The sequence below is a fragment of the Triturus cristatus genome, chromosome 4_1 (genome assembly GCF_964204655.1).
Source record: "Triturus cristatus chromosome 4_1, aTriCri1.1, whole genome shotgun sequence".
Lineage (NCBI taxonomy): Eukaryota > Metazoa > Chordata > Amphibia > Caudata > Salamandridae > Triturus > Triturus cristatus.
This window is the reverse complement of record NC_140585.1, coordinates 743395848-743409267: the sequence shown is the minus strand read 5'-3', so window position 1 is coordinate 743409267 and position 13420 is coordinate 743395848. Positions and strand designations below refer to the sequence as shown.

Sequence of the window (13420 nt, the reverse complement as noted above, 5' to 3'; positions counted from 1 at the left end):
AGGTAACCCCCAAATTCAGAGGTGTACAAGTAACCACTGATTCCATACTCAGGATCTTGTGCACGTTTAAAAAATACAGAGGTTTCGTTCATACCCATATTTCATTCATGTGATTTTACCATATGTTTTGCAGCATGGTCGGTACACAATGAAACATTATTATAGGCATATAACGATATGTCACTTTTGTAAATTGTAAAATGACATATTAAGAACATTGGCACTAATTGCTATATTTCCCTAAAAATGCGTATTATTTTTTTATTTCAGCAAATAGTTTGTTAGGGAAAACCATAGGAAATATATCCAAATTACCCCTGCTAAATTCATAATTTTGTCTAGTTTTCAGAAATGTATATAATTCTGGGTATCCCCCTTGGGTTTCATTCCTGATTTCACCACAAACTGCATGTAGGCTGAGACTACAAAATAGGAACAAATAGAGTACCAGTTAGAAAAATGCAAGAACTGCAGTGACTTTTTTACAACCATGCTGATTCCTAGAAGTTGGGAGGATGGTGATCTTAGCACAGCAAGTCTTTAGTTGATGCCATTTTCAGACAAAAAACGTACACTTTCTTGCATAGCACTTTTTCAATTATTCCAAAATTTAGCTATATGTTTGTTAATTTCTTGGTTCCCTCTATGGGAGTCTACAAAACCTGGCTACCATTAGAGTCCCCCTGATGTGGAAAAATAGGTCATTCATTTGGCGTGGATGTTTTTTTTGTAAACAAATTTATGAATACTTAAGCACAAACTGCCCCAAACAACCCACAAAGGGTTCAACACCATAGGGGGGGGGAGAGGTCTCGTGTAAATGCGAGTCGTATTGCATTGCAAATGCTTGTTTACTGTTGATTTCTCAATATTACTCCAAACAGTGTCTGCAGCAGGCACAAATGTATGAAGTCTCCCATACATTGCGAAACACATATTCAGCGTGTCTTTTACATGGTTTAAACTGCCCTGATACGTAAACGTGGGCCACTTTTTAGGGTACTTTAATTTGGAGTCCGGAACTCCAACTTTGCCGTACGTTTTGGGGAATAAACCGCCCTTTAAAGAAAATGGTCAATTTGATCGAAGTATTTGCACTTCAACAGGACTGGGCAAAATAGACTGGCGTAACTCGCGCCACCCAGAATCCCCTAGGTTTTCGTTTGCACAGCCATACATGCAAGTGACTGAGCTACCTCACCAGGCACCGGCCAGGAATGAGTTTCCTGGTTTCTTTGGAGCCGGACAGGCTCTTGCTTGGGCAGGTAATTTTGAGGTGGTGTGGGGGACAGAAGGGGATTTCTGCTGCACTCCGCGAGGGAGTGTGAAAAACTAAACAGGCTGCAGCTGCCTCAGCAGGCAGGGTCACCTGGCTCTGCGGGGGACCATTAAATCCCTGCTGGGAAAACACTGCCACTGGACACAGATATGGTCCAGATCTCACGGGCGGGCCTGTTAAGTTTGGGCTCTGTGGAAGTACCAGACAGGGTTCTCTCACGACCTTTATCCTGGACTTTAGAGCTTGACTGGCCTATATCGGGTCATCGAGCTTCTCGTACAGGCCGGTCTCTCTCAAAGTCCAGTGCGGTCGGGTTGGAGTCTGACACTTGCCAGGATATCCCAACATGCAACAGACACAGCTAGAATTTGTTATTTTCCACTGCTTGTTTGTGTCCGACCTGTGAGTGTCACCGCTTCCTTTCGTCTTACCAGTAAAGTTGGTTTAACGCATTGACAAAGAGGGCAATTGCACAGGGCCCCCACCTTCAAGACACTGCGCTCCGGTACAGAGTTAAATGTGTGCAGTGCTTAATAAAAAAATAAAAAAAACACTTAAGTGCCGGGGCCCTCATCAGGAGGCCATGCTGCCAATGATAGTAACATCACAACTACTAACCATCACACGCCTACAAGTGTGACAGTTCAGAATATATCAGGCCTCCAAAGCTATAAGAATGGCTTGGGCAGCAAGTAATAGTCATTTGTAATGTATATTGAATTCATAATTAACTGTTGTGGTCAGCTATAAATTAACTAGGCAGCACCACCTTGTGGCAGACTGTCACATGCACCGGGATGGAGGAGAATTAAGTGGAGGTGCCGCCTACCAGAAACCACTGACTCAAATTAAGCACTGAAGATGTGCATAAAACAGATGTTTTCATTTTTACATCTGCACATGAGCTGTACGCCCAACCTTAACCTCGTGCTCTCGGGCAGTTCCTCTGTCGCTATGTGTTCTTACATCTCTGTGTATCTACCTCTATGTCAACTGTTTCTCGCTCACCTATGTCAGCCACTATTTTCTCTCAATATACCCCTATTCCCCACCCCTCTTCACCCCACTTTCACGACTACACCACTCTCTCTAAGCAGATCTCTACATCTCTAACTCATAACCTTTTCTCTACCTCAACTCACCGTCTACCTAAAGCATCTCTCTGCACCTCACCCTTATGTTTCATCTCACCTTTCTTTCTTTCATCTACTTCACCTCTATCTCAAACATACTTCTTTCTTTTCTGCACCTGTCTATCTGTCTCCCCAACTCTATACGTTTCATTTCTCTCAACGTGGCTCTCGGCCCTCTATTTATGCCCTCTCTATACCATATCACGCTCTACCTCACTGCATCTCTACCTCATTTCCCTGTCTACCTCACATCTCTCACTAACTGAACTCTCTCTCTACCCCATGCTTAATTTGTGCCGGTGGTTGCAGTTGGGGCCCACCAACACTTATTTTTCCTGAATAGACTTTGATCGAGAGGAAGAGAAAAAAAACATAAAGTGGGGAAGAAGGAGGAGGAAAAAGATGAAATAAAAGTGACAAATGGAGAAAGTAGGAAAGAAAAAGAACATTCAAGAATGAAACAAACATGCAGGAAGTGAATGGTGGTGGATTAAATAGGCATGATGCGGAATCAAGACTACGCAGTCTTCAATAGCGCGAGATGAGGGCTTCTGAGCTAAACTTTGGCACCAAGCACTTACAATTTTACAACTGAAGCACTATCGCTACCCAAGCTCTCTCTCTCACTACCCTCTGAATTTGCCTCACCATTCATTTGCTAACTCCAGCCTCCACCTATCTTCTCTCTCTTTCCACCTCTGTTCCTCTACCCTACTGCTCTCACTACCTTATACCTGTATCTCCACCCCTCCTTCTCTACCTCTTTTTCTCAATATATCATTTCGTAGTCTCGCTCTATGTTGACCTCTTTATTTCAGATCTGTCTCTCCTTATCTCAGCTATCTCTACTTCTCTCTTTATGCATCTCTCTACCTTACCTGTCTGTCTTTCACTGTTTTTAACCAGACAACCTTCCTCACTCTCTTCCACAAAATAGACCACAGGTTCAGACGTTTCCTATTCTTTCCCAAACATCATCAGCACATCTCCTCCCATACTTTTATGTAGCAGAGGCAAACGTACCCAAGTCAAGGAAAACCAGTCTTGCAACAGCGTTCTTTTTTCCTTGTGTGTTTTTGTAATAGCCTCTCTGGCGTTTTATCCGAATCCTTCATTACTCATCTTTGTACTCTCCAAAACCTTTCTCATTCTTCCTATCATGTATTTGACATAAATACCCCTTTGAACAAAAATGTACGTACTAACATCGGTGTAACATGTTACAAGCGTGCGCGAACTATAGGAGAAAGAGCTGTCACATTTGGATGAATGGCACCAGTGTATGAAACTGACTAACATAAGCCAGCGGCAAGAACCGCTCAGTGCTCACATGCTCACCTCAGAGTGGGTTGGCGGTCATTTTATGTCTCATCAGTTACAGCAGATTACTTTTCGGTATACACTGATAGGTGAGTGTGACGGCGAGAGTAGGGTGTTGATGGTGCGTGATGGTTGCTGGGTCTGAAGCTGGAGTGATGTGTGTAGAATGTATGTAATGTATGTATGTAGAATGTATGTGTGTAGTGATGTGTGTAGAAGCTGGAGTGATGTGTGTAGAAAGTGTAAAAATGTAGCATATCGAGGGCAATAGATAATATGTTCGATGCTTTTTGGGTCGAGCATTCCAGACCTCTTGTGTATACTTTAGTTTATACTTATTTACTTTAGTATAGACTTATATGTGTATGTACTTTGTGAGCTCTGGAGATCAGCCCTAGGACTTGTCTTCTTCCGCTTAGGGACTTTATTTTCTGTTCAACTGCCTCTATTTAACTGTCTTGATAGAAAACGACCAGCAGAGGTCAGTAAAATACCAGAATCACTTTAGCATCCTCTAGATTCCAGTCCATCGAAATTGTCTTCCACGAGCACCGGTAGACAATAATACTTTTTTCAAATCTTGTATTTTCAGTCATATGACCACCAAAGGCCCTTATTTTATATTAAAAACAGAGCTTTGGACTATACCATTTCCCACTGAAAGGCAATATTTCTCTCCATGTGTTCCCATACCAGGCATGTCACGCACTTTAGTGCTTGCTTTCCCTCCATGTTAAAGAACAGTAGATGTTTCAGCACCCAGGCTAATGTGCTGCATAGCTAAATACATATAAGGTCCCAAAGGTGCGACCGATTGCATTGCAAATGCTTGTTCTCTACCTTACCTCTTTTTTAGTTCGAGCCTGGGTAGCGCATGCGCTGCTCTGCGAGCCATGCTGCATTCAGGTATGGACTTAAAGCCCTGCCTACTGCCCTGCCCATAGTTTTCATTGGCTTGTGTCATTGTCCACTGTAAACTGTGGCTTTTTATTGGTAGGCTTACTAGGTCCCTCCTTAGTACCGCCTTGTCTCATTTTGTAACCTCCCATGAGGACACCCCCCTGTTACATGTGTTGTTACTCGATAGGCTTTAATTACAGTATCCGAGCACTATTTTCTCAAATAGCTTTGTCCTGGCTGCTGTTGGTTAAGAGAGTTTAAGCTATTGGCATTGTAAATGACAATGCCTTTTATTTATCTGTTTTAAAAACAACAGATAAATAAAAGGCATTATCGAAATCTCGTAAATGTGAGACATATTGCATTGCAAATGCTTGTTTCATGATGCAATTACCATTCAGCCAAAGCACAAAAGCTCGTCATCCCTTCAACCAACTCATCATTTTAGGGACAGCCCTAGTAACTCTTGAACGATAGGGCGTGATCATTAGTGCTTCTCTTGCAAATGTTTGTGCAACTATTGGTACGTGTAAGGTAGAATTATTTTTGCTGAAGCAGCATATTTCGCAGCTTTGATAAATTCTACTGAAATTCTATAATTAGTAACTATGCATATTATGCCATGGTCATATAATCTCAAAAACATTCAAGAGGCCCGTATTATAAAAACAGTTACAACTACTAATCTCACCCTGATTTTTGAAATTGAGAAATAAAGGCAAACTTACATTTACACTCCGGCCCAAATCTTCCGGGCTGGCACAGCTCACAAGAAGTTCCATTGAATCCACTATTGCACGTGCATTCGCCGGTCCCAGTGACTCCATCGTCGCACACACCACGGCTGTTACAAGGGGACTCCGGTCCCCCGGGGCAAGCTACAGCACAAAAATATGTTCAGTAAATTCATAACATTCCTGTCATTGTGAGCTGTCAATGAATAAAACCGCATGTTAATGACTGCCTCTGGTTAGCGGTATTACTTTTCTTCAGCTGGTAAGAAATCGAGAATTGTTTTGAACTGACAACCCAGGACATTGGAGTCCTCAATCTATTTGGAGATATTTTATCCAAGCCCGAGTGTTGGATCAGCTTTTCCTAAGGAGGAACAGAACAGAAAGGCACACTTAAATTACATTTGTGTAGGATAGCAAAAGTGTCCTTCCAAATTCTAGCTCAGGATAAGTGGATGCATGTTCTACATCTTGGACAGTTTTGTGCATCACTCAAGATTTTTAGCCTACAGAAATAAATACGTTTGGGGGTTGAACACATATCAAGAGGAAGGGGTTGCTTTTCTATGGTGTTTCTGGGATGAAAGGTTGGTATCTCATCTTCTCGTTCTTTGGGAAATGGATGTAGGACATTAATGAGCAGTTAGGAAAGGTGAGTTTACTTTTTTGCAGCCTCGGAGTGTGAAGATGAGGTATGCAGGGGATCCCTGGTGAGTCCACCTGTGCAGTGTATATTGGCATTTGAAGCTTGCTTTGCCTTCAGTAGAGGGCAAGTGTATGTTTATTCAAATTGATGAGATGTAACGTATTTTTCCATGATCCTTAGGGGCACTGAATGCTGCCTTCAGGGGTGGGTGTGTATTTGGGTACTTCAATGAGGAGACTATTTATTGCAGGTAGTTTGTTGAGGCTGATGGATAAATTGCTTTATTTGTCTGGAGAATGTCTAGACAGTGATTGATGGGGTTGGTTACTTCAGCTTATTGTGAATCAAATGTAAAGGCACAGTTGAGCATGAAGATGAAGGTTTGCTTTTCATACAATGCTGACGTGAAGGTTTTGCTTAGTGGTGTTATAGTTTAACAGTAGTAGTTGATTTGGATAAGCCGATCAAGACGGCATTCCCTGTCAGCTGTCCTAGAATCACTGAGAGGGACTTGGTGGGCGAGGATATGCTTTATTTTCTAGAAAGTGACTGTTCAATAATTTATTGCTCGTTTTATTTTAGTTATTTTTTTTGTAAAGTAGATCTAAAAGCACTGCCAAGAGTGAACCTTTAGGTTTCGCTTTTGCGACAAACTGAATTATTTCCAGATTTTGCCAGAAGGAGTAGCACTCTGTCCCTGGATAATGGGGGCTTGTGAAGATGATGAATTGAGCATGCTCTGAGAGGAAATTGTTAGGTGGTGCAGTGTTTGTAATGTAGAAAAGTCACCTAGAATGAAGAAAGTAGAGTGACTAGAATGTGCTGACATTGAAAAAGCTGCCTTATCGACTAGTCCTTTGGTGGTTCTTCTCTATGCAAATAAAGATATTTGTAGCTAACTACTGATTCACCTCTCATGTGGATGAGCCGATTCATCAAGTGACGACGTGTGACACGCTTGTGCAGGCTGTCTTACTGGGCAGGGTGACAGCCACCCGACAGGATTGCCACTGATCAGGTTTGCCAGTTATAACTATGATCTTGTGAGGGAACTGCATTTTTAAAGTAAGCTCTAATACATTAATGGTGTGTTAAGTAAAAAAAAGAAGCATGGTAGTTACGCTTTAAAGCTCAAGTGCTCTAGACGATGACAGACTCTACCGCACTGCACAAGGCCATCCGAACACTCACCCGGGCTCTGACAAGCTGGGGCGCCTTAACAGCATTATAGGCCGTGCCCTGGGCCCTGCCTATACAACCACTCACAGAAATAAAAATGTAAATTATCGATAAAATCGATTACCATGGTGCACCTAAGCTTGTGGGGCCCCTGGGCAGCTGCCCAATGTGCCCATGCATTAAGATGGCACTGCTGACAACAGCTTTCTATACGGAGAGAAGGCTCAGCAAGCTTAGTAAGCCTCCGCTTGGAGATTGGGATACCATGAAGCAAAGTCAACATGACCTTGGGACGCAAGGGTCACGTAAACATAGTGGCTAAAATGTGGAAAATAACACAAATGGAATGAAGACAAAGACATCCTTTTAACTTCATTTGAAAACTGGATAATTCCAAGCAATGAATACGACAATATTGGCTCCTAAACACATAAATGGTGTAGGGACTACACAATAAATAAACTGATCACTGGATTGATAAAAGATTCCTTGCCAAGATATGCAATTACAAAAACAGTAAGGTATTTTCACTGCGTGCCACAACAGGCTGGAGTACTGAGGACCAGGAGTTTAGCCATACAAGGTGGATTAGTCAACCCACTGGAGCATCCTTTGAAGAAACAGCCATACTAAAACTGTATAGTTTCGACCATTTATGAGGACACAAACAACAATATTGTTACATGAAATCATATAGAATAGTCATAGAATAATTGTAGTGTATTGGATTAAACTTTAGTTATTGCTTTTTATGTTGTTTTAGATTGTTGTTGTAATGTTCTGGTAGATAATTATATTTCGTTTTTATAGTTCTATCCTCAAGAGCCTTGAACATGGCTGGTGACAGCATGTCCCAGCCACATTTGTTCCTTCCCTTAACTAATAAACCATTGTATCCATGCAAACACTGAAAAGCATTATTTGATTCTCACCTATGGTGATTGGGGTGAGAAATTCACCCCAACTAGAAAACAGGACAATCTATATTATAATGTAGGCATTATGAGGAGAAACATGTATGAACACATGGAGAAATTACACTCAGGAATATATATTCACTGAAAATGATAGATAGGTGAAAATGTCAGTGAAAAAATATCAGTGAAAAAGTACAATTTTAAACTAATAAAAAAACTCAAGTTCACTTGTTATAGTTTACTGAGCTAACTAGAACTTGTCCACTCACCATGCTCTTCTTATGTCATCACAGACTGCATCAGTCATGACATAATTGACATATTCAATGTCAATTATTTCATGACATGTTCATGACATAATTGATGAAAACACTGGGCATGGTTAGAGCGCAAGTTATAGTTATCTCAGATAAGGAAGTAAGTTAAGTTAGTACGTTTTAAACAACATTTTCACCTAACTATAATGTCACTTTAACTTTTGTATTTTTCAGTGAATATATATATATTTAAAAAAATACAAATTTGTGGACATTCATGTGTATATTATGTTTATTGTCATTTGGGGGTGGAAGGCCCAAAAATCCCCCTTAATCTATATATATGATTGTGTTTTTATATTAGTTAAAACACTCAAAACTCGCCTGCATTATATGTTTTATAGGTGCCCTTTTCTTATCACTCACTCTATATTATATATGTATTTATATTGTGTGTGTATATATGTATATTGTCTGGGAAAAACAATGTAAAGTGAAGTAGTTAGGTGTTGAAATAAGACAAGAATTATTACAAAAAAAACCACTTGAATATGTCAGTTATTGTTTATTCAATTAATTATAACTATAACTTGGGCCCCCATCATGCACTGCGTATGACCTCACATGTTACCATGGGAACTGTCATACTCATTAGTAATTTGAAAAACACTGTTCTTTGAGCTATGTCATCAACGATATCATTTAACATGCCATGAGTGATTTAATATTTGAGGTCATAGCAGTCCATGGTGGGTACCACAGGACGAGTCGGTCCAATGAACGTTTTGTTTGGGAATGTTTTGTGAAAATCGATCAAATGGTGTCAAAAATATAAGCAAAACAGAAAACGGTATCCCTATAGAAACTCTGACCTATCCTTACTCCTATTACTTTCCCTATTTATCCTAAAATTTCCATTTATCAAACACAAAAATTTAGAAATATATTTTAAATTATTTACAAAATGTTCTTCAGTGAAAGTCTTTACAACTTCCATTTGAAAGCTATGTTGATAATTTGCAAATCAATATTTTAAGCTAAATTTTGTTTTTTTGCCATACACTACAATGATGTTATTGTATAATATATTTTTGTAAAGTAATTTTGGCAAAAGATGTTTTGGAAAACAAACTTATACCATACTGCCCTTTTTTAAAAAAATATATAGTTGAGTTATCAGCTTAAAAGACATATTAAAAGCTAATTTGCATTGCTGAGTAGTTGAGAAGAGTGGCTAGGATTGAAGCATAACTATCCACTACAGTGTTAAGACTGGCTTGCAGGAATTGCCTCATTTAAGGCTCCTTTAATTCCTGCTATATTTATGAGGATGTTGCTGTTGAAGTAGACAACAAAGGGGACAGGAATGGAGGATGAGACAGGTATTCGGCGGGGTCTCACATATCAACATGCATGCTGTCCCTTCAGTCTGAGGCTGCACTTATCCATCTATCCTCTAGGTGTCTGATGCCCTATATCATTGCAAAGCAGCCTCTACTAACCATTCTTAGTCGAACATAGATACGGAAATTGGTGTTGTCAGCATAGTACTGAAAGGAGAGCCAGAAGTACTTTATTTCAGGGAAAAAATAGAGTTTAAGCATGAATTAATAGTGCGGTGAGACATCCTCAAATTAATGTAGGATTTAAGTGAGTTCAAAGATGGAGAGCAGTTTCACATGCTAGTTACAGCTGGAGAGAACTAAAAGATAGAAGAATGTTTTCAGACACCATTCAGGGTTTTTGGATGATCTTTAGAAGTGCCTCTTGTGAGACAGAATCAAAGGCCACCGACAATTTGAGCATTATGAATATGATTGGTGAACCTTCATCTGCAGTGGCCACCATGACCAGAGTATTTTCATTTATTGGAAAAATCCAACTGTTTGGTGTCCGGCATGCAATAAGACTTGGCACACTGCAAGATTTGGGAGCCTTGCATTTTTCCATATATTTTGCGCCACATGGGAGCTAGGTTTGCTGGTTTAAATATTTTTAATTAGGAGAGTTAAAAGGAATTCCCTGAATGCTTAAACATGTTCCCAGAGCTGAGAAAGCAGTTTCTGATAACTGGTTTAGACTTGTCCACAAAATCTCAGTCTTTGCCAGCATTCCATCCATGGCCTGAGAAGGCCTATAATGGTTTTACTGGCAAGGCATGTGGTTACAGCTGAGTCTGTTAGACCAAAGTTACCTGTTGCTTGTAACACGAGGTCAATGGCTCTTGGTTCCAAGTTATAATTTTTGTTTTAATGAAATACTTCTTCAAAGATTACAAATCAGCTTTCTGTAAGGTCATACTCTATCAAATGTTTTAATTCAATGGATTCTGGTTTACAGTCTGTGAATGCATTATGTGGATTTGATAGTGGTAACATTCTGTCATGGTTTTTGCCCTATATAACATTGTACTAATCTGTACTACACTTACACATATCTATAAAGTGTGATTTTTTATGTTAAGGTTGACCATACTTAATAATTTGCACTTTAAGTTAGCCACAGTTGATGAGGGCACAGTTTGAGTAACTGATGTTACACTAAATGCATTTTTCTCTTTCTCTTGTTTCAGGAGCCACGCTGCAGTAGCTAATTAGAATGTTGCAAATGTTTTGGTTTCTGTGAGAATTGTGTATCTGTGTGTGGTTCACAGAGAGCTGAATAATGAATCTCCACCCGTGTACCTGAGACAGGTTGACTGCGATGTATCATCCTGCAACAAGATATCTCTTGCAGGGCCGCACATGGAAAATATCCACAGTGCGATGTCTGGGAGTAAGCCTGAAAATGTCTTATTGTGTAATATTAGGCTGTGATTGGGTCTCTTTTTAAGTAGGGAGGAATTGTTCTTCACTGCAAAGAACTGTATGTTTTAATTGTAGATTGCTGAGCTATTTAGATTGCAATGCACCTTTCCAATCTCTAGAGATTAGAAGTCTTTTCTTGTGCTCAAAGAGGTAGACTCGTGAGCAAATCCATTCTCACTTAGCCAACTAAATCTTGACTTGATTTTCCTTTTAGAGGCTTTAATTGCTGATGCCTTTTGCTTGACTTATCTCATGAATTCCCTTTAGCTTAGCATTTTAGGGAATTTTTCCTTCAAGGGAAACTGATTTTGCTCTATGACCAATGTTAGCATTTTGCTTTGTATTTTCTAACTTTGGATTGATTTGAACTATGCAACTAAGACATTTGTGTAACTGACCATTTATCATTGATAATCTTTAATGATTTGAGTTTGTAACTTTGCTAATCTACTAATAAATCTTCATGGTTTGCAAATACACTAGTCTCTGCCTTACTTAAGGAGCCTAAAGTGCTTCACTGTTATCGCTGTTTTGTCGATGTTAAACCTCAGCCTGGGACTAACGGTCCAGCCGCTTGAGTGCAGCTTGTATTTGAGTTTGCACCAAGGATATGCACAGTGTAAATCCCATCCCAGTGTTGCAATAGTGATACATTGTTATGTGTTATTGTTTTATTGGTGCATAGTGAAATTGTGGTTTATTAAAAAAAACTTTATTTGGGCTATCCACCCGTAAAAGACCCTACATTAGCACAGTACCTATAAATGTACAGTTTGACAATGTAAAACAAACTCTGAAACATCAATAAAACATTTCACAAATTATTAATAGCAATAGCTATGGGGCATAAAAATTCGTTTTTCCAATGTATCTTCCTATGCTATGCCAGTTTTAAAAATACATTTCATCAATGCACTAAAAATACAATAATTAAAACCATATGAAAAAAACCATAAATGGATCAGCTATGTTTATCATTCGATTGCCTTGCTTCTAATAAACCAACACCTGTGTATATATGTTGATATCGCACGGACAACTACCTGTGAATATTCTATGAGGAGGATACGCATAGCAAATCTGACGCTTTTGACAACCAAGTTGTCTGCATAAAGGTATAATCCATGTTTTTTCTGGGGTGGGTATAACCTGGGCAGAAAAAAATAAAGTGCACTAGTGATTCATCAACTTGTTGGCAAACTGGGCATAGGCTACTTGTTGCGATCGGATGATTCAATTTTTCCAGTAGTAGCATTAGGTGTAAAGTGCTATAGAGAAATTTAAGAAAGAGGGTCTTTGCTGGTAAAGAGTTAATAACATCCAAGAATAGGCCCCCATTGAGTGTTAGGTTTAAAGTCTAGGAAAAATAAACTAAGAGAACTCTTCGTTACATTCTGAAATTCTCTGTCATGAACATGGGCCCAATATGCATCTATAAGTGCAGACCTCGACAAAATAGCTGCTGGGGCCGGGGTAGCTCAAAATTCCAGTAGCCCAATTTGAACAAGAAGTTTTTGGATATATAATAGCCTTCTAATTTTAGAACAACCAGCCATTGATATCACCTCCTCAAAAGCTTCTCGATAATCCCCCAGGTCACCAGAATATTTCAGCCTTATCCAATCGAGCAACGGCCTTAATTGGGCCTTGCGTATTATTGAATGTAGGGCCATATCCTTTCTAAGCGGTATTAACGGTGTACTACTAGGATATTGATCAATGCTCTCAAAAAGTTGTTCTCCGCTACTCCAAATCTGGTCAAATTAGAAGTGCCCCATACATCAGCACCATACAGGGTTCTGCCCTCTGCTGTAGCTCTATAGACCATAAGAGCAGCGGATATAGATTTAATCCGGGACGTTCTAAAGCACCTCAATAATGTAGCGGATTGATGGGATAAATTTAGACAACTCTTATCCACCTGTGGGGCCCATGCCATACATTGTGTGAACATGACCTCTTGATAGTCGGAGACCCTCTCTAAAGGACATCCCCCCAACATTATCAATCCCCTGAATGTTTTATGGGGGTTAAGGGTCATACACTTGGTTTTGGGATGGTTTATTGTATGCCCGCGCTCAGTGCAGAAGTGTTCACATTTATTCAGCAGCCGTTGGAGACCACTGGGGGTCTTAGATGTTAAAAGGGTGTCATCTCCAAATAGTAAAAGGGGAGTATTTTGGCCAGCTAAGCATGGGGCATCATTTAGATCATGTTCTACATAGGATACCACATCATTGTGATACAG

At 39.8% G+C, this 13420-nt stretch overlaps 1 protein-coding gene across 1 annotated transcript in view; it reads right to left on the bottom strand.

The window, feature by feature from the left end:
* Positions 1-13420, bottom strand: part of LOC146855449 (stabilin-2-like) — a 1111419-nt gene that overhangs the window by 171702 nt on the left and 926297 nt on the right. Inside the window, exon 56 of the mRNA XM_085653245.1 lies at positions 5361-5510. Coding sequence (XP_085509371.1) covers positions 5361-5510 — 150 coding nt within the window. The remainder of the gene's footprint in view (positions 1-5360; positions 5511-13420) is intronic.